General features: G+C 42.6%; 1 protein-coding gene across 1 annotated transcript in view; it reads right to left on the bottom strand.

Moving 5' to 3' along the window:
• Positions 1-22,179, bottom strand: part of LOC128887328 (UNC93-like protein) — a 44,055-nt gene that overhangs the window by 5,993 nt on the left and 15,883 nt on the right. The window contains exons 3-4 of the mRNA XM_054143114.1: positions 16,173-16,392; positions 491-653 (exon numbers count right to left, since the gene is read on the bottom strand). Of these exons, the coding sequence (XP_053999089.1) occupies positions 491-653; positions 16,173-16,392 (383 nt within the window). The remainder of the gene's footprint in view (positions 1-490; positions 654-16,172; positions 16,393-22,179) is intronic.

The raw sequence follows: 22,179 nt of genomic DNA, 5'->3' as shown, positions 1-22,179 counted from the left end.
AGATTGAGTTTAGAATGCATAATCGTTCGTCCGTAAACGATGTCTTGGCGAACGAACTTTATACCGGCAACAAGCTTGCTCATTTTCTGTTAAGAGTAGTAGATTAGTTATTCGACTCTCATTGTTATGTGTTAGCCGATTGTTCTGGCTCGTGAGTCACCAGTAATTACACCTCCGGTTGTTGAGCGAGGAGCTGAAAATATACGATGTTGAACTCTCGGAAACCCATCGAGTAGTCGATGGTTAGCTTATTAATTTCGACTCGAGATTCTGTCGTTCGCATCGTCGCGAAACTGACTGAAAATGTTACGTACTTCGAACGTGGTCTGGGTAAAATCTGAGACGGTGTATCGAAATCCATGTTTACGGGAAGTCGTGTTTTAATTTCCTTTTAGTTTCACTTACGTATGGTATCGTGTTTAATTAATAAAACGATCAAGTTGCTGCGTGATACAACATTTTCACAAAAGGATGATGTTTGATTACTCACTTGTGTAAAGTCTGCACCGATGAACGCCTGCTCCATGCCAATCCATACCGTGATCGGTATGAGGAGCTGTTGATAGGGTTTCTTCAGCTGATAAGCAGTTGCCGAGAGCAATTGTATACCACTGAGCTCCTGGCTATCCACGCGTCGTTGCTTTTCGCCGTACCTGAAACACGGAGAGACAAAAGTTTATTTAAAGAACACTCCTTACCGAATCGAATTTAAAAACTTTTCTAATATATAAAAGTATCGATTTATTAGGCTTTTACGGAGTATTAGGTTGTCCAGAAAGTTCGTGGCAATTTTTAAGAAAACTTTAAAGGCACATTTGAATTTATAATATACATATTTATTTATATGTATATTTATTGAATTACATGGATACCAGTTTGTTCCAACCCTATATATATATATGTTATTTGTTTTCAGCCATTTCGTCATATTCAGACCTGCACCACCTATCAAAAATCGGCATGGACTTTCCGGACAAACCAATATATAGTATTTGTTAGAATAAATGTAAAATACTCTACGACGAGGTCAGTTTTGCAAAATACATCTCTTTAAATCCAACGTAAGCATTCGAATAGGGAGAAGTTCGATAACAGTCCGAGTCTACCGATTCTACCGAGTTACGGTAAAAGGTCCAAAATGGCGACGACACGCGAAAGCATCCTCGACTCTGCCGTATATTTCCTAGAAAATGATCGGCTAACGAATCGCGGAAGTTTTACCGTAATTGTAGACTTAAATGCAAGATAATTGCCGGCGGCGTTTCTGTAATGCCACAACGCGATGTTATACCGTAACGTTGTTTCGTAGTTTAATTTTAAGAAGTCTCGGCTGAGGAAATCGAGCCACGACGAATGGCGTGTCTAAACTATGCTCGAGGCAGGAACGTTCCGCCGTGGAAACTAATAAAGCGTGGGCCTTCGCGCGGAAGAGACCTCGGGAAGGGTTGTAATACAACCTGTGTTCTTTATTCGTTACATTTAACGTTTTAACTATTGGCTTTATTGGATATGGGAGCTCTAAATAATTAATTACGTTCTATATTAAAAGAAATGTATTTTATTTCTCACGACGGCTGCAGAGTTCTTTTCGTTATGAGATCTCAGGCTTGACTAATTAAAACATCGACCCTAGAAGGAAATCAGGGTCCTCTCATATCTCCCGACTGTTTATGTTTCACGTCGCCACAGTTCGGCGACGAATTCGCTGAAGAATTTTTTGATACGACTTCAAATTTCACGTAATTTTTACGCGAGTTAGGTGATAGGATTATCGAACGATTCGAACGTGTTACTCCAGCTGCTGTTCGATATCTCGCGACTACTCGTTGAAAGGCTCCCGGTAATATTCATGAAGTTAACATTGTCGAGGATTTCTATGCCATGTGTACGCGATATAGTCGTTTTCTGATGTCACCGGAATTCCAAAGTGCACGATTTTCTGTCAAAGGGATAGAACGTGCTCGGTGGTACGGGTCTAATACAGTCGCCTTAACTCGTTTCTTATGCTAAACAAGCGGTCGCGGGTGCTAGTGGCATTAAAGCCTGTCATTGGAAGTCCTGATATACACGTATTGTGAAATGTTGACAGAGATTATCGACGTGAAACGATCGCACTCGTCGATGAGAGTAGTTAACGGCATTTAAAATAGTCGAAGCCGCAACAGTTGATCACCTTTCATACGAGCGTAGAAAATTTGAACTTCAACGCCAAACCCATAGAATCCTACGGCTCTAATTTCTTACAGACACGCAAGAAACGCTATAAAATACACGACAGATTGCAAATGATTTCAAACAGCAATTTAAACTCCTAAGAAAAAAAAAAAAGAAAAAAAAAAATAGCTGAAAAGTCAGAGAACCGAAAACTCGATAAAATAAAATTCGGATGTACAAATTATTAATTTTGTTTCCAAAGAGCTCGAGAAACGTAGAAAAGTATATATCGTGCTCGATGCGAACGTTCGCAACGTACTATTTCAAATTTCGAAAAATACAAGACCTGTGTTCCTCATAATCGCCTCGATAATTGCGTCCCTTGACGCATCGAAACGGCGCAACCAGATGATACGAGGGAACGAAAAATTCGATCGCAAGACGGATTTGCGTAAACGTCGAGTAAAGGGGATTAGGAGCAACCAAGCAACCAAGTTGTTTCTTCGTTGCGAATTCTTCCATCTCGCGAACGGATTCGCAGCACGAGAACATGGTTAGTCGGTTTCATGAACGCTCGCTCCGTTCATTATATGTATACTCGCCGTGGAACCGGTTCCGGTGTTTATCCATTTTTTTTTCTCGTCCCCCGTGGTTTTTTAATTGCGTGACAATTTCGAATTCAGGTTGAGGGACGAGCAAATGAAATCCCGACCCGTTCTGCTTTTCCAGCGGATACGTATCGTTAACCAAAAAGGCTGCCACGGTCTTTATCGTAAAGCGTGGAATTTATTCTTCCTCGAGAAAAACCGCGCGGCCATTTGTAACGATTTTCGCGTAACCAGGTTTACGTAAATCCTCCGGCAGCGAACTTTCGATTAGTCGGACGGCCAGCACGGCGTGTAATTAATCTACACCCGTCTCTGTTCAATTCGGAAAATCACGTGCCGGCAAAACATTGGCGTAAAGAACGAGACCATTGCTCGGTGCACCGTTAAACGCTTCGTTAGGCTCCCGTTTCCTCCGACTGCTACGCCTGGTACCTCTACCTTCTCCTTTTCGCGGCTGAACAACTTACCGGATCGAATTGCGCCGAAGTTTGAAACATCAGGAACGTTACCAAAAATAATTGAGAAAGGCTTGCGTTTCTTATTGATCTCAATTGTGATGTAACTACCTCGACGCTTAGCGCTTCCTTTGTAATTAATATTTCATTTGTATCCTCGCTAGTAATTTGAACCGTAACGAGCGTGCATTCAGAATTAACTTCAACTTCAACTTCATCAGCTCTACTTTCACAAACCAACTTCCACTTTCACATGCCTGCTTTCACGAGTAACCTCAACTTAAACATTACCGCTTTTATAAACAACCTTTGTACTCCTACCCTCCTCGATCGATAACTTCGACATACCTACCGATTAGTAGTTGTTCGAACAACTTCGGTATCGACGATCCGTTGTAAAGTATCGCTTTCCAAAACGTGAACATAGCCGATCTCCGATCTAAACCAGTGTCCGTCTTCTGCGGCGACTTTACCGTCTCTTTGTCACAGAGACAGTTATCCCCGGCGCGGTGGAGAGGTCGAATAATGCCGAGAAAGATCGCGGAAGTCCGCAGCTGAACATGTGCGGCCGAGAAAGCAAAGACTCGTAAAAGGGCCGTCGCGCAGAATCCGGTAAATTATACCAGGCGTTAAATTTAGCCACGGCAGAGAGCACTCGAATACGATCCATCCCGCGGGCCTGAAGGATCGGGTCGCGGGAAGATCGAGAGATTCGAGAGCCAAGATCCGGAGAGCGAGGCTTTAGATTCGTACGGTCGGCCCCCAGGCGAGAGCGGCCGGTGAATTCGCAAAATAAATCTTAACGGTGGTGTTAAACGACCGCGACCGTCCTGACGCCCCAACCCAGACAGCATTCCAACGAACACGTTCGTTGTTTGAGGTCCCGTCGCTGAACCCCGTCTAATGCTTCTTGTTTTTAGAGCTCGACGCGTTGTGTACACAAACGCGGTACCGGTCACGGCACCTTCGGTGAACTCTCGAAGGAGCGTTTCCTGGAAATCTCGGGAATAGTTTGCACGTTGGCTGATCATTTTTATGGGTGATAATTGGCTTGTTCGGACGCGGTGTATTGTTATCTTTCGCGCGGAGACTCGAAACGCGGAAAGCGGCGGTTTGTTAAACGGAGCGTTTCGGCCTGATTGAACGGAGGATTCCACGAGCCGATCGGAAACATTTTCTTCGACGAGGCTCGAATGGAAGATTCTTGTTTAGGTCCAGACGGTCCGTAAACTCTCTTGGCGCTAGGTTAGATTCGATGGATAATCTACTCTCCGTATCGTTTACAATGTAACAAATACCAAAAATTACTATTACGATACCCCTTCCTCGAAGCTACCACGCGTCAACGTTCACGTTCATGTAAACACAGTATCTTTAACGCACGCGTCGTTCAGGTATATCAACTGGTAAGAGACTCACGGGTGCGGATAACGCGACAGTCGAATCGTAGAAAGGCGTTGGTGACGAGCGATTCGTTAATCGCGTGGCTCGTGTCGAATATTATTCAACGCAGACCGCGCTCGACGAATGTCAACGTACGAGCGAGTCATGCACGTGTGCATTCTAAGTACAGGCAGCTTGTAAACATTAAACAAGCCATCGGCTAATCCAGATACATAATTCAAGTATGTCTGACTCACGAGTCCCAGAGGTATCGGTTGGTCTCTCACGGCTCCCATCGATCGTCAATCGGAGGAACAAGAGGAAAAAAAAAAATGAATGGAAAATAAAGGGACGATGTCACGTCGATCGTAAATATGTCGCGCGGTGGAATAAACTATTAGCCGTGGACCGTTTTAATCGATGGTAAATGTATGCACATCGCCGAGGAAAAACATTGCTTGCGCAATCCGCGAGCCGACGATAAGCAGAAAGACAGAAGCCTTTGGCTTCTGTCGAATTCAAGGCCGATCGAGCCGTCGTTACGGATTAATAACGCGCGCGGCGAAATTCTCGCTTGTCGCATTTCTCGAAAGAACACGTACGCCTCTGCGTCGAGATTCCGCCATTTAATTCTCATTTCCAGGTTTAACTTCAATTTTAGTAGCGAACATGGTTAATACTTCCCGTAATGGCTGTAATTTATATGTTTAATTTCGTTTGGACCATCGTGGTGACCTTTGGGGGATCACTCCTGGTAATAAAGGTGACGAGCAAAGGGTGACGGTGTCTCATTTTTCATTTATGGTAGGGTTCTTTTCTTGCCCGACGAATAACGGAATTACTTGTGTAACAGATTCCAGTGTCGTAATTACACGTCCGTCGAGACTGGTTCGATAAACATCTATCGTCGAGTATTATTTTCGCTACGGTATGAAATTCATCGGTTGCAATTCATAAGAATAGATATAATTCGTCGATTATGATCTAGTTAAATTAATTTTTTTCGATAATCCTTATAAATTCTCCTTGAATTCAGAAATCATCATTCGATTGTACGTATTCGAACCTGTAAATAAAAAATATTCATTGTAATCGTAACCAACGAAATCGTACCCAAAAATCGATAAATAACGCTTTTGTTTCCGACAAACATCGTTCTCAATTATATTTCTAACAGACTACAACGGTCCCGTCCGAACAACTTGTGAGAATTTCGAATGAAAACTATCGTATTAAATGACGGTACTTCTATCGATTCAAGGTCGCGGTAATCAGTCTTCTCATTAACGGTGGCATTTCTGATTGCACGGAGCCGTTCCGTAGATACGCATCCTTTTTTCCTGGTTATTCTCTTGTCTCCGCGCGAATCATTGTTCACGTGTCGCCGGCAATAACGCGCAAATATGAAAAGCAGAGAAAATTCAACGTCATTAAGCGCCATTAACGTCATCCTCGATAGCGCTCGTAACAATGCGGCAAGGTCGACGAGAATCGTTTTATCTCGAAAGGAAAGAATAAGAACCGACGATAGACGGCCACTGAATCGGAAATGCCGCGATCTGTCCTAGTGTCGGCTCGTTCCCGCCATTTCTGCTCCTTCCAATCTGCGGGAGACCGGCTCCTGAACCGTTATGTCCGACTCGCGTCGTCGTCGCGACGCGGCACCGTGTCATTTTACCGATACAGCTTCGACGGTACACGGAAAAATCGCGATACGATTATTCCCTGCTCCGTATGGACGATTTTTAATTATACAAAATATAGACGTTGCCCTTTCGTTAAAATGTTGTCTCATGTTAGACTTTCCAGGACACTCTATACGCGTGTATATTTCACGATTGTGTTTTAATTTTATTTTGTTACGATTCACGTGTACGACCTAGGCAATCGCTCGTCCGTGGAATTATCATCATCGAAGCTCGCGCTAAAATCGAAACGAAACAGTCCTCCTTTGCTCGTCATCTTTACTCGTAAAACCAGGCGTGATACCCTCAAATCCCAATACGTATCATCTGGAATATCAACGAATAGAACAAACAAACAAATGGAAATAAACGAATAGAATTGACATTCGAAAACTTGGAAATCTTTTCGACCGTTCCTTTGCCATCGTTATCCTTCCCAAGTCCTTTCTGGCTGACCCCGAAAAATTGAAGGTGCGAACACAGTGACGCAGTCTCGATAAAACTGGAACCGAAACTAATAAAATATCGAAGCACCTCGACGATATTGCTATGAAAACTGGATTGGTGCGATATTACTGCTCGAGCGCGGTCTCGTTAACGTGTCTGGCTCTTACGTAACAACGCTACTCTCTCGCGGACGTTATGGAGTCGCGTTCCAGAGACAGTGGAAGTAGAATAAACCGAAAGATTCGCAATACGCGCCGCGCATAACGTTCTGCAATGATTCTGCAACTGCTACAGGTTGTACCACTTACTATCGAATGGCATACGCGAACCGTAATTAGATACTGTTGCAGGCGCGTGTAAGTGCACGGGGTACGATAGAACCAGGCCCGTATTGTCCATTATACAGGCATAATAGGTGTGAGGCCTACATACCTTTAACGAGACTTATGGCGCACGCTATGCTCGATACATTACCGGACTGACGGTTTAGAAATTGAAACAATGCTTCGATTGGAATAAATTGTGTTTTTCTTTTTGGACGAGGAAAGCTAGAATTCGCCGAGTATACTTTCGTAGAATGTGTTATAACTTTTCGTTTGTATTGCAATTTTTCATTTTAATTTCTAATCCCCCCAACAAGAATTTTAAGCTATTTATGCAAAGACTTGCAAATGTAAGAAACATAGACGAAATACTAATATATTTAGAAATTTTTAGAAATAGAAATGAATTAACGTGAGATCAACGAAAATGAAATAATATACAAAAAATGCTCCCAGCTGTGGCTCTAATAGATTCATTTATTTATCCAGCATCCCATGGACTAGTACTATGTTTACTTTCCCCGTTTTGCTAAATCGTTGAATTCGCCCGTCGTAAATTTTTCACGGAGAATCGCATGTACATTCTGCCGTGATTGGCGATGGCAAAAATGCCACTCGATAGAGTTACACAAGTGGTAATGCATCGAATGGTCGAAGCGATCATTATGATCGTGGTAGGTGATTGTCAGTCGGGAACCTCGTATTTAATATTCTCGTACATCGGGAATGGCAGATCTAACGGATTATACCTTTTTAACTTATACAGGGTGTTCCGTGAATGGCGGCACGAGAGAGTTGTAGCGTCCTTGAGTTGTCCGGTAAAGGAACAACTGCCACGCGCCGATTTTGATGAAACTTTGCGCAAATGTTCGTTAATAAGTAGGCAGCGGTAGGCGAAGGCAGCTATTCATTCTTTTGGCTGATGTCTTTGACCGAATTAAACGAATTCATGCTTGCGGCTATTAAACGTCTACTTAAGTGGTCTAGGATGAATCTTTATGAAAATTGTTACGAAGGACGTATACGAGAAGGGTCTTTATCTCGCGTTTCACTTCGTCGAACGTTTAATTTATATTTTAAAACCTGCACAAAACTAAATCCAACGCTAGTAACATACTCGCGAACACCTTAGAAAATATAAACATTCGTTCCCGTTTCTCTAATGTTTACTTTGCATACGAGCACTGGAAACACCGCCTGTCAGCTTGTAAAGACACTTCTGAAGAAATCCGAAGCTCAGAAAAAGATTTTTTGTCCACGTGGATATGTCATTTTTCAATCGACCGGTCGCTAGTGTACCTCGGCAATTTAACGCGACAACGTACTTATTAACGTGGAAAAAAAGGCTCCGATAAACGACGGCATTAGTCCGTCAACGTTCGTTGTCGGTAAAAAAAAAAGTTATTTTTATTGATTGTAGAATCGATCATCGACAACCGTACAACTCGATTTAGAACTATAACGAATCGTGGCGTTTAATTGCGAATTAATCATTCCGAGAAATGAAATTCCAAGGGAATCGTGGAATCGCGATACGCGCGATGATCTCTACGCGCTTCGACCGCGGAATGCGAATCTCGCGCGCGACGATATCGTACAGGTGAATAGATGATGAACGATGAATTGAGTGTTCATCGGAGCGCAAAATGCCGGAAATCGAAAGTACGTCAAGTCTTCGCGGCGCGAGACCCGCACCTTTCTCTTCTATCTCTCGATGTTCCATAAGGCGAACGTTCCAGATTCGTTCGTGTATTTTTCGATCATTTTGCCGAGTAAAGGTACTGGAGGGTTATATAATTGTAACGAGAAAACGATGCGTAGTCGCGATTTACGCAAAGCTTTGGGAAACGCACCGATTAAAAAGTTCATAAAATTGTATTGTACGGACTCTCAGAGCTACGAAGCATTTTACACGCCGTCGCGAACGCGTTAAACTGCTCGTGGCACTCGGGGCATCGCTGAATCGAACGGTCTTCTCGTAAGAGAGAATTCGTTGTTTGAAATGTAAAATCGCGGTGAAAATGTAAATTGATCGTCGAATTAAAAACAAAAGAAAAATGTCAATAAGTACCAAGCGTCGAAATTAGGTGCGTTTAGTACGAGACGAGAGACAAAGGGGCAGCATACCCATCGTACAAGTACGTTCGCTGCCAACGTAGATTTAGGTGTACGTACATACGTGTGTATTCGAGCCGGCGAAGCAGGGTCGCGATAACAATACACGTACGCGTGCGTATCGCGGCTAAGGAAAACGACAATTTTTCTAACTGCTCCGGTATTATGCGCTACGATTGTAAAGCCGACTACGATCATCAACGCGAGCCGTATATCTGGACGATCCTATGAATGAAGCTCGGATTCACGGTAATACGGTACGCAACAACGCGGCTTTACGTAATTCATAAAGAATCGTGAAATTTGCATTCTAACGATAGTTTTTAGTCGGCCGCGGAGGAATACGTTCATAAATATTTACGGTGCAAAGCTCGACACCGCGCATTATACAATCTATAATCGAATCTCCTCGAATCGCTTCCATGCGACTATTGAAACTTTAATCGAAACAAGATAATTGAAGTGATTCATAGGACTCGATTGGATTAGTTTATAAAAAGTAAGAGGGGAAAAAAGCGTAATGATTCGATTGGTTTCTAATCGTTGTCGCTGTATTGTTAAAAATAATTCCAATACGCGACGATACCTTGTTCAACGTTCGATATTATTTTACTGTTTCTTTCTCGTTTCTGAAGGAATTACGCGCAGCTCCAAGCTACAAGGATCGCGGGAAATTAGAATCGAGAACCTTGAGAATTAGATTCAAGACTGTCCAAGAGGAAATGGAGCAAGTTCCAAAAAAGTATAGGACAAGGCTGGAGACGTACTGGCGCGGTAATTGCGCAAAGCATGGATCCCGAGGGGACTAGGTATGCAACCTCCGCGCAGTACCAGGAATTAACTGCCGAATAAGGTTCGGGTTATTAGCTCGTTCGAGACCAACGAGGAAATATCTACGTCGAAACGGTCCATAGTCGAAATTTCGATGAAAAAGCATGCAACGCGAGCCTTGATGTTCGATGTCCAACTGTAATTAATAAATTAATTACAGTATCGAAGAAACTACCTAGAGAAGAAACTACCACGCAGGGAGCCGAACACGCTCAACAATTCGTACACCTTTCTCGTCGATATAATGAAATTCCGCTTAATCGAGGTTCCACATTGTATTCGCATACATCTCTCGTTGACACATTAAATTACAGGGAATCCGGAGATTAGGCGATAGAAGCGCCTGTTTAACGTTCACCAGCGGCTATCTTTCGATCTAACGAAGCGGAAGGTCAGACGCATTAATTATCAATGAGGCGGTAGATGTATGCAAATGCACGTCGTCGGGTCTAAGCTAGAAACGCTACAATGGAAAATGACCATTCTCGCGCGAGCTACCAATATTTTTTTAACAACAGGGTATCATTACACGTTGCCAACGTCCGGATAAGAGATCCAACGTCCTTGGCGGCACGGTAATATGTACTGTTATAAAAGGTACAAATAATGTTTGCGGCTTGATCGACGTAGATTAAGATGCAAATGACGGCGTGTGTGCTCGACCCGTACCAGGAAAAATTCTGCGGCTATAAATCAATCGCGCGAGAGACACGAAATTCGCCGATGACTGGGCCATCAGGGTCAGACTGACAAATCTCTTTCAGACCAGTTCTTTGCTAACGATAAACCATTTGCACCGCTGGCGTCCAAGTATACGGGGTGTTCCTGCCGTAGCGGTATCGTTGATAAATGGGCCGATTTTTTGCGTGAAAACAAGAACCGAAAATGTACAGCAAAATTTGTTCTACGATCGAGAAAAACAACGTTAAAAGTCGTGTCGGTTAATAGTTGGTTCGAAGTAAATTATGAGTGGTTTTTAGATCGCGTTAGTAATAGTGTGCTTTTGCTAATATCACGGTATCGTATAGGCGCTCTGTCATCTATAAAATATAATTCGCTTTTTACTTTTCCATCTGTTGTACCACGACTGCTGGGACACCCTGTACACGTCTATAGAAAATCCTACGGGTAACGGTAATCATTTGGCTACGTCGAAAACTATTCGCATTAGCGTTTCACGTTCGAGGTCGACGACGTGAACTTTCTTAAATAATATCGATAGCGTTCGGTACTCCTGGGAATATCTTTCGCGTTAATTATTGCCCTTGATGCCAGTCCCCCCCCAAAAAAAAATGTTTCAAGTACCGAGCGACCAATTATCGAGTAGAGTTTCCGTATCGTGTAAGATAACTCGTTTTTGCGTTGGCATAAATTTTTTATCAACGAGATCGACCGTGATTCAATTGGGGGAAAAAAATTCCACCTGGTCGTCCTCTATTTCACGGTGAAATTTCTTACGTAACCAAAAATACCTCGCGCTTTCTTTTTCCTCGAACGGGCCGCCGTCTTTTCTGCGCGGCGACGCATATTCATGTACATTTCTCGATATACAAAATTGCAGATACCGATTCCTCTTTGTTTCCTCGTAATTACAGAAACTTCCCTTTTGTCTTTAACGCGTTAAATATACTCGTAGATATCAAGCAAGAAGAGGGTCGTCGCGTATGTACATACATTATTTGCTACCGATAACATGCAACACACCGCATCGCTAAAGCACGCCCAATTATCGTTCGAACAAAGCGAAGGCAATTTGTACGTCGAGTACGATTTAAGCAAACCTCCCCTACGCAACTTCTAACCGTGTTAAATCGAACGAGAATCGGCCACGGAATCCGAGTGCATCTATCTAAGTACAATAATAAATTGAATTCTCTAGTTCGGCTCTTCGAAGGGATAAAATTGTTGGCGAAAGGAATAAAATTGAAAAGGCAAATAATCGATAGAGATACAAAGAAAAAGCACGGTCTGTTTATGGAGAAATAAAGCTACGATACGGGCTTTGTGGACACGGGAGAGGCGAGCGCGTACTGTTGCATGCGGAGACTTCAATGCCAGCAACAGCCAGAAATTTATCGGGTTTTAATAAGTACAAATTGCGGCGGTTGGTTGCATAACCGCCGTGCTTCGATGCATCCAGCGTCGGATGTACGCTATTTTGTAATCATGAGCAGAGCAATGTTTATAGCGATTCTGAATGGGAGAGCGGGGGAGGGGGCCTTGCGCGGATCTCGCGCGATACACGCTTATTAAGGTGCGCGTTTCGTAATACTCCTGGAAAAAAACATTACTGTCTTTTTTCTCGCTCGTTTTTTCTCTTCCGTTAGGTGGGCGAGTTTTCAAGAAGCGCGTCGGGTACCGGAAGAGTCCGGGAACACGATCCAGCCGCGAGATTCGCGAATCCGCGAACCAACTACTCTAACCTAAAAACGATCGAATTGTTCACCTCTTTATCGATCGACTGCGCGTGTTTATGCATTTATGAGAAATACATAAAATATAAGATGTACTTTCATCTGAGTCTCCGATTCTTTTTCTGTATCAATTTCTGTTTCGATACCTCGGTACAGGTTGGATAACCAACGAATAGTAATTGAAAACGAATGTAAATGAAAGAACTGAAAGTTTCTGTTAGCGAAACGAAACGCGGTTTCTATTCGAAACTATTAACGAAGAGACGTCGAGGCACTTTTTTGTTGGCATATGCCCATCGAAAGGATATGTATAATTTATTTAGCCGCGGGCTTCCATAACCGTGAAGCGCCAAACCCAAATCATCTTCCATCATCCACCTAAACGAAACTCGACATTTTTTGCTCATCCTTGCATGACGTCAACTTGCCACTCTCAACCATCCAACGAAGATGTTACTTTTACACACATATATATATATATATATATATATATATATATATATATATTTTGTCGATCTAAGTCTATTAAAACGTTGTTCGTTACGAGAGAATGATTTTGTATTAATTGGATAGCGGCAATTTTTTGCACAATTTTTTCTTCCACTCGACACAATAGAAGCGAAACGGTTTTGACGTTGATTTCTCGCGATAAAACTCCGATAACCTACATCATAGTTAAAATTTAATTCGCGATGCTCTGCTAAAAATAGATACGATCGATGATCGAAGATTTCGTTGCTTTTACGATTTTTCTTTTTTCTTTGTAGAACTGCCCCTAAAGTTTCAATAACCAGCAAAATTATTCGTCACCGTTCTAATTCCTCCTACGTTATTTCCATAACATTTGCATTCGAACAGATAAAATAAACATTGTTACGACTTAGGACTTTATCGCGACAAACTCGTTTCGCGTACGGTGTTATTTACTAATTCGACAACAAGCACTTTTACAAATGTCTTGTTGATAAGTTGCCTGATTTGCCATGTATTATGAAAACGACAATGTTTATCTTTAAAGAAACAAAAAAAAAAAAAAAGGAAACGCAAAAATCAACGAACCGTATAAAAAAGGCTGCATAAAACGATTACGTCCTTTCGCGTCATTTCTCAGATATGGGGACACTGGTCGACGTTTAATTTAAGCCGTGCGAGATGTATGGGAACAAATGAAATGAAACGTTTCATTTAATTCAAGGACTGAACATAAATTAATTACGGCTCAATGTCATTATCGAAGGTATGACGTTCTTTCGAGGTGCGTAGGAAGTCTTTTGTTTACATCGAACGAAACAAACACGCCGCCATTATCGTCCCGAAATTGTTCGACCGCTAATTTATCGGCACAAAACAATGAACGCGATGGAAATTCATCGGTAACAATGCGTGAATATCCACGCACTGTGATTCATAATTCACGCGAATAAATAATCGACGAAAAAATAGATCTCGTGTCGAAACTGTTCAAGCATTCGATAATTTAATCAACGCGTTAAATAATTTCAATTCAAACGAGTATTTCCACTTTTCAGGACAGAGAGTGATCGAAGAATGGAAGAGAACGGTTTACTACTTGGGTGTACCTCATCGGAGACGTAGGACTTCCAGCGTGCATGTGCACGCTCTCGAACACGAGGAAAAGATAATTACTCGGCGTATAGTAGGACAGTTATAATAAACACGTGTGAGAACGGGAATGTTGCAACAATATCGTGCTTCTTATAATAGCATTTCATTGAATGATTAGTTACACTTTCGCCGCTCGCCGTTAAGTACTTTGCTTACGCATGACGAAACAAAACAAAAAAATCAGACTCGAAGCTGTTCTTGAACATGCAAGCAGATGCAAGGTTGGCGAATGACTTGACAAATAACAATGATTCTTCGCTTGTACCGAATCCTCTATCAATTTACGTGCTCGTTTTCTCGATTATGGAGGCGAAGATTCGCGGCCGCGATATTCGACTTGTTTTCATTGAGATTCGGCTAATATTTATTAATGTGAACGAGAACGTACGTCGCTTTCCGATCAACATTCGTTACATTTTTTTCATCCGCAGAAACGCAAACACGTACATCGACGTATTAATTAAGATTGACGTCTCAATTCCACAAGTATGCGTAATGTGCCTTTGCGTTTCGCGCGTTTATCGCTGAACTTGGAAGTGTTACGTTATAATTCGCAAATATTTGCCTATCGACGGAAGAAATGATTGCTTGGTAACGTACGGTTGCTATCGAACGAGTGTTTTCAGTTCAAATTACGAAAGTTTTGTAAACTTACATACCATACTAAAATGTTATCTGTTAATGGACAACTATAAAGTTTTAACGATTCTTTCGTTAATTGTCCATTACGTGAATACTTTTTCGACCGTAAATAACTTTCAAGGTGTGCTGATCTTTCGGAAACCTCGAGTGCCTTCTCAGCAATAAATCGATGATTCACCTATCTTAAGTAAGACAAGAGATTCCTTGGGGTCTACCAGATGCTCAGGCGTCGATATTAAATATTGACATTAATACGAAGAGACATTGAAAGATGATTTTGCTTGATGGAGTCTTCGAGATAATGATTATTCAAGTTCATTGTACAATACGCGCTTTACGAAGTCGTAAAGTCTCCCAGCATTACACGAAACAAGACACGATGTTCGTGTAATACTGTAACTACGTATCATAAACTTGCTTAATAATTTATCATCGTTATCATTGATTTATTTACTTTTCCAGTGGGGATCGTTTATCGTGGATGTAACGTGAGAAAAAATAAGCGAGATGGTAGGGTACTATATACGATAGATAATAACGAATAACGATGGCCATTTTCTTTTGCGATAGAATCGCAGATAATCCAGAAAATAAGTCAATTTTATCATACTATAATTTTGTAGCAGATTACGATAAACTCGGCTAAAATTGCACCAAAATCTACGGTATGGAGCATCTGACAAATGATCGAACAAATTTTTAACAAATGTTTTCAAAACGTGAAACAAAAACTGGGCCAGAAGTAACGGTGAATGCCTTTGAACGGTAATTATAATATTCGACAATCAGTCTCCTTCCTGTAAGAGAACTCGATAGTCGGTTGCCACCTGTATTCGTTGCGAGTAATTTATTCGAAAGAAAGGAATGTGCGAAACAGTGTCGAAAGCCTTCTGAAAGCCTGTGTAGATCACGTCTACTCGATAGTTAGCCTCTACGAAACGTGCAATAGAATCGCGATGGAAATGAAGATAAGTAACTCGACTAAATCAACGATCGCACGAAAACCATCCAACTATGATACGACGTCTCGTAAACATTCAGAATTTTAACGAATCCGCAAAACCGAATATTACGTTAAAGAATATAAAAATAACTTCATAGTCGTCTCGTACGTTCGAGGGAACTGAAACAATGGCGTATCTATCGACCGACGCGAAACTCGCGACGCGTTGTACAGAGCTACCAGCATTATCAGTTACGAATTGGCTAGAAAGTAATTTTTCAACGTTACCGTGCGCCTTGTCGTAGGAATTTCTCCTTTCATGGCCGCCGCTGCGCCTCGTAACGCGCCGCGGAATGTCACAATGTATAAATAAAACGATAAATACGATTATTACGAGCCGCAGCCGACATTTCTAACCAGTATTAATCACCCGCGGTCGAGCGAATTGAAAAATTAAAGGTCAGCCGCGAAGTGGAAAGCTGCGGATTCGATTAGGCCGTTCTCAGAGCCGCGGCGCGCAATTGAAACTCGCGTATACAAACTCACCTCGACAGCGGATCGACGAACAGAGCGACGATTATTACGGCGACGATTACACAAGTTAGGTAGATCGCTGATATTTCGTAGATCTCGGACTCGGGAGGACGCTCCAAGTTGTCGTGGCCTCCGTTCCCAAGGACGCAGAAGTCCGCGCCGCAGAGTTTGATTTTGTTGTAATTGGTGGTGCTGTTCCCTCCTCCGCTGCCGAACTCCCCCTCGCTCAGCACTTGGAATTCAAACAGAAGAGATTTCGTTAGCGGAAAACAGCCCGATTAATCTGCTAGGAGAAAATCGTGCCTCGCGAAACAGTCAAACAACATTCATTCAGAGGTTTCTAAGTACGACGGATTCCGATTTCCTTCGGTAATTTCCGTTACTCTTACGTTTTGCGTTTCTTACGCGTTACTAAATTATCGTTACTATTATTAACAGTCTAGTACTATTAACCAGAGGTTAATCAGAGGTTTCTATTACGACGGATTCTGATTTCCTTCGGTAATTTCCGTTACTCTTACGTTTTGCGTTTCTTATCCTTACCGCGTTACTAAATTATCGTTACTATTATTAACAGTCTAGTACTATTAACCACGTGTCTTGCTTGCCATCGAGCGAGAAAGTACAATAATTATAGAGTGCACGTTGTCGCTACGATTTTTCGCAACCGACCGTAGGACGCGTCCTTTCGAAAGTTTCGTATGTATTTGAAAAAACAATGAAATTTGTTGTGCCGTTCGGGTTATAGGTGTCGGCGATGGCATATTACACCGCGTTCTTATCGATGACGCGAAACCTGAATATTTTCCATTCAAATTACGTTGTGTAATGTTTCGTTGATCTGATATACCGGTCGAGCGCTTGCCATCGGGTTAGGAATAAGTAAACATGAAAGTGTACCAGTGTAAACCGAGCCTCGTCGCGTGTACTGATAAGAATCTACGAAAGGTAGGAAAAAATGGAGCTGTTCGGAAATTTATTCGAACGATAAACGAAGAATAGAAACGCCGGATACGAACGGCAAATTAATTGTTCTCGTGCAAGTGATTACAAGTGCTTGTCGCCCATAGTCATGTTTGACACGATGATCGCTACGTCATCCATATATGGATGGAAGGGTTCTCCAGCAAGGAATTAAAAAATTAATCAAGCGTTAAAGAAAAGAAGTCTGGATAGAATTTTGAATCTTGTTCGGGTTCTAAAATTAAACAAAATTTTAGCTTCGTAAGTATTTTCACGATTATGTCTGGCACTGAAAGTTTTTAGTGTCGATCATGCGTAATTTCGTTTGAAATCGTTGAAATTCGAGCATATAAGATGCGGTTGTATCCGCAGCGCCAATTAGCGGAAGGGTGTCTTTTGTTCGTGGTGTTCGTTACGTTTTACGGCTAGCGTAAATAACAACCAACATGTATAATAATCTCTATTCTATCTGTGTTTCAAATATAATAACTAGTTTTATGTAAAGTTATGTATTCTTAAATAAAAATAACCAACAGAAATAAAAAAAAAAAAAAAATCGTATACACCTCGTACTATTCTTGACTAACTCTTTGCGGCACAGGAATTCAGGTCATAAAATAGACCCATGTTGCACAGGAATTTTATTGCGTTTTAAATTAAACAAAATTGTTACATTAGATCGTCCTAAAAGTTCGTGCCATTTATACTTCTATTCGGGCTCTTTCTATTTCTAAAATTAATATGTGAAACATACTCTTAAGTGTCACAAGAAAAGATAATCTGTCTCGTTTCACAATAGTTTCTCACCTCTCTCTCACATAGTCATTATACCGTTACTAGAAAATTTCTGTGGTTTTTTATTCAATTTCGACACAGTCTTCGGCACGAACTTATGGGACGACCTAACATTTTTATTAATAAAGGTATCATACCTATACACATGCAGCTATTGCAAAATTTCGAGGTTGGATTAAAAGTGTCCCACCATGGATTACGGTCCATGAAAAAGGTGGGACACTTTTAATCCCACCGTGCCCCAAAGAGTTAAAAAAACAAAATCCTAAAGCCTAATCCCTTGCGAAGTCCTTTGTATTAAACGCCTCCGAGGACTCTCTCCTTTTCCCTCTCGTTATTCGCGGCCGATCACATTTCTGGAATATGCAAATGCCGAGTTAAGTAGCGATTATGCGCCACTAACACGAAACGTATCGGCATTCTGGCGACCGCGTTGGCCAATCGGCGTGCGCGGTCTTCGGACAGGCGAACGACAGGAACTTTCACCGGAGCGTCGTTGATAATATCATAGCGTGTTTACAATGTCTACCGCCGTCGTTTCCGATTGTCCGCGAGTCCTACTTATAACACACGTATCCCGCAGCTTGTGCGAACGTGCGAGCAACCGGTGCATCTGTGCTCGTGCCCGGGCTGGCACGCAATTTTCTCGATTGGACCGGTCGAGACGCATGAAAAACCCACCGCACCGCCGTCATTAAAACGTTTCGATAACTTCCTCCGTGATTTAGCAACGAGGAAATTCGCGGGTTTTTCATCGAGACCGGCGATATTCGTGTCAATGGGAAAATGAGGAGACCCGGGAAAAACGTTGGCGCCTTTCGAAAGCGAGTTATTCCGATTAAAAGTAGACCGACAAGCCGAGGCGTGGACGAAGGAGACGAGAGTATTCTAGAATCCGCGTATGGTATCCGACTGTCCGTGTACGATATGCCCATGCTCGATCGATAGTTTGATGTCGATGTCTATCGACGCGCGAGACCGATAATCGTTAACAAATGGACCAGGGTACGCGATGTAATGTTACTTTGGTTATCCGACGGAACCGCTTTTCTATCGTTGCTTCGTAATTCAAGAATATACAGTACAATGTACGCGACTTAATAGTCTGGTAATTACCGCAGCACCTGATAAGTTCATTAACGATTATTTTAAACTCCGGTACGATATCGTTATTACTATAATTATATCTACACAATGAGTTTGTCTTTTATAGTTCCCCGCGAGCGAACCACTGTACCGGTTAACGGATGTCCCAATTAACAGGAATGCATCCGTGCACTTTCTGTATTTAGTTTCCTCGTATCAAGCATCCGACGAGTACGATCCTCTAAGAGATCCATTCTTCAGAATTCCTATTTTTTATTTAAATATTTCTGATTTACATGCAAAACGAGGGTGCGTCCAGGGCTATCGTAAGGGTGTTTCAGGGGCCCGATGGGGCTATAATCGAGAATTAAAACGGGAAATAATAAGGCCCTGAGAAACCATCCTTTAATGGCCCCGTTTAAAAAAGCGTGACAATCCCTTGTGCCGCCTTACGGGAACTGAAAGGGCGTCCTAAATAGGCCCAGAAATTAATTCGGGATAATTAACTTGGGCCTTTACGAAATTTACAAAATTTCCACACGGGGAATCCCGGATTCTTGTGGGATCCCGCATAAACTCGAGAATCCCGAATATTCTCAGGAATCCCGCACACCCCTAATCTCAGCTAGAAGCTGCGAGATGAAAGGGATTGGTTCGCGCGGTTCGAGTCGGCGAGGAGGCCATCGCGACGTGCGAGCAGCGAATACGTCGCCCAGGTCGACGGGAAGAGTCGACTCGCAGGAAGCTCGAACGATCGAAGAGTCCGAATGGTAGAAAACGGTTAAAACGCGTATTACCGCCACGCCGTATCGGAGAATGCGTACGAGGTGGTACGGAAACCGACTATCACGGGTTTATACCGGATAAATCTTGTTTCTTGCCGCGTGCGAAGCGTTCTCCGTCGCTGTCGCTCCGCCTCTGCGCGCGTTCCCGTCTTTCTCGTCGGGTCTCTCGTCCGGTGTTGTCAGTCAGGCCCGCTAGAGGCCCAGCGAGTGTCCGTGAGAAAAGGCCGCGACGCGCGGCGGTCCCAATTTAGGACCAATGCGACTATTACCTTTCGAATGGCAATTTTCCAAGCATTTCTCGCGCGTACAAATAGGGAGAGGAAATTGGTCGCGACATTGCCGCGTTCTTACCGCGATAAACGTTCGCAAATCTTTTCGATTGTCACGCTTTCCTTGGCGCCAAGGACTGGGAGGAGGGGGTGGCCGAAGATGGTCGATTCCCACCCGACGAGTCTCGATATTTACAAATACAAACATCTATGCAATTTTTGAAATAGGTACACTTCGTTACATAGACTTGAATGTCGTGAAAATATAGACGCTCATTTTGTAGTTTCATAGGGTACGAATTACGATACTGTAAAAATTGGAAAGCAAAACGAGCAGGTGTAAGAGTATCGTTACACGCGCAGCGTACCGAAAACCGGCGCGACGCTTGCAGCTAGCACGTGCGCCGAAAAGAAATGCATTCATTTGTCGGACGCGAAGCAAAGAGCACGCGGATCGATATATCACGACGATTTTATTTCTTTCCTTACGTCCCGTCCTGATTACGTTACACAGGGTAAAAATAGCCGCGTTTCGTGTAACTGCTTCCATCGAACCGTTTCTGCAGCACGTTCGCTAACACCTTGTTTATCTTTATATGGAACATCAGCAGGTCAATCTTATGCAAATTTGTTGAGTAATCGAATGAATAATTGGAGGAAGTTCCATTAGATGTGCGTCGCATGTGATTTATGCATAACGGTGCACCGTCTCATTTCAGTCGAGTAGCCAGACAGCTCTCGAATGAATGATTACACAACAGGTGGATAGATCCTGCAGGACCTATTGTCTTTGCATAAGTTTCGTGTTTATTTATCGAGATCGTTTAAAATCGTTTCTCTACTCGAGCCGTGAGAAGACGTGCAAGAAGACTGCCAACGAGTGCAACAAAATGCCTGGAATATTTTAAAGATTACGAAACCCTATGACACGACGCTTACTTGTATTTGGACCGACGGTGTCCATTTCGAGCACTCCCTGTAAAGGCAACCAACTGCTGGAGTACAAAAATAGCCAGAAGTTGGAAACAAGGTGAAACAGGGTTACGGGTCACTCCGCGTTGGATCGATCAGTTTTTCACTCGATCTCAGGGATTTCGATTAAAATATACATTTAAAATTGGTATTGTTCTCGCGTTTTACATACTAGTATCGAAAGTGGTACGAATCTAAAAAAAAAAAAGGCAATGTACTTAAAAAATTGGAAAACAATTCCTGAATGGAGTTTGATCGATTATGACGTGGAAAATGGTATACGTTTACGCAAACTTTGTTTCATTTATGTCCTAGATCGATAGCCGAAGCGTAGCTCATGCGTCGGAGAATCGAGGATACAGCGTTCGTACTAATTCATAGTACACGGAGAAGGTTATCGGTGATCCAAGGGAAGGGACCAAATGTTTGGCCCGACTGTCTGACCACGCACGCGTTATTACCGCTACGCACGGTCTGTCGCAACAGTTGTTTACGAAGCACAGCTCATCTCACGACCGTTTCACGCGTTCGAGGTATCGATATGATAATCGCTGTTATGGTCCTCCATCGAGGGTCAAATCGCCGCCAAATTTACGAGGCACAGCGATATCGACACAGATCCCAGCGTCCTCGAGCAGCTTTTCTACGAACGATCGTCTACTACAGACGACCGAACATGTTCGATTTCGAGAGACTTCTTCGTCTGGAGTGGGTTAATTGCAGGAACCACCGTCCGAGCATTTGCATTTTAAACGTTTCTTCCTTGGATTAATTTATGAGCAATTTTTAAAAGACAAATTTCAAGCTGTAGCTGAAAGTGATTCACGCAATTATAAATGCGTGAGATTGATTTACGATAATGGTAAAATAGCCTTGAGGGGGGGGGGGTGTGGGACACGTAGTTCAAACTTGTCACGGTTCTCTGACGTAAAAATTGATTTTAGTTTGCCGATGACAAAGGAGAGAGTGATCAAATTCCCGAGATCGAATGACTAAGACAGAGGGAGAAGAATGCAAAGGAGGAAAGAAAAGGACATAAGAGAATAGAATTTTTCAATGAAAATTCTATAGTAGAAGGTGTGGACAGGTCGAGTAAGGAAGATTATCGTCATGAAAAAGAGACTCGACCTATAGCTTCGCGGAAAGATG

This window comes from Hylaeus anthracinus, unplaced genomic scaffold (assembly GCF_026225885.1).
Source record: "Hylaeus anthracinus isolate JK02 unplaced genomic scaffold, UHH_iyHylAnth1.0_haploid 11985, whole genome shotgun sequence".
Taxonomy (NCBI): Eukaryota; Metazoa; Arthropoda; class Insecta; order Hymenoptera; family Colletidae; genus Hylaeus; species Hylaeus anthracinus.
The sequence above is the reverse complement of the archived record's forward strand: the minus strand, read 5'-3'. Positions and strand labels throughout refer to the sequence as shown.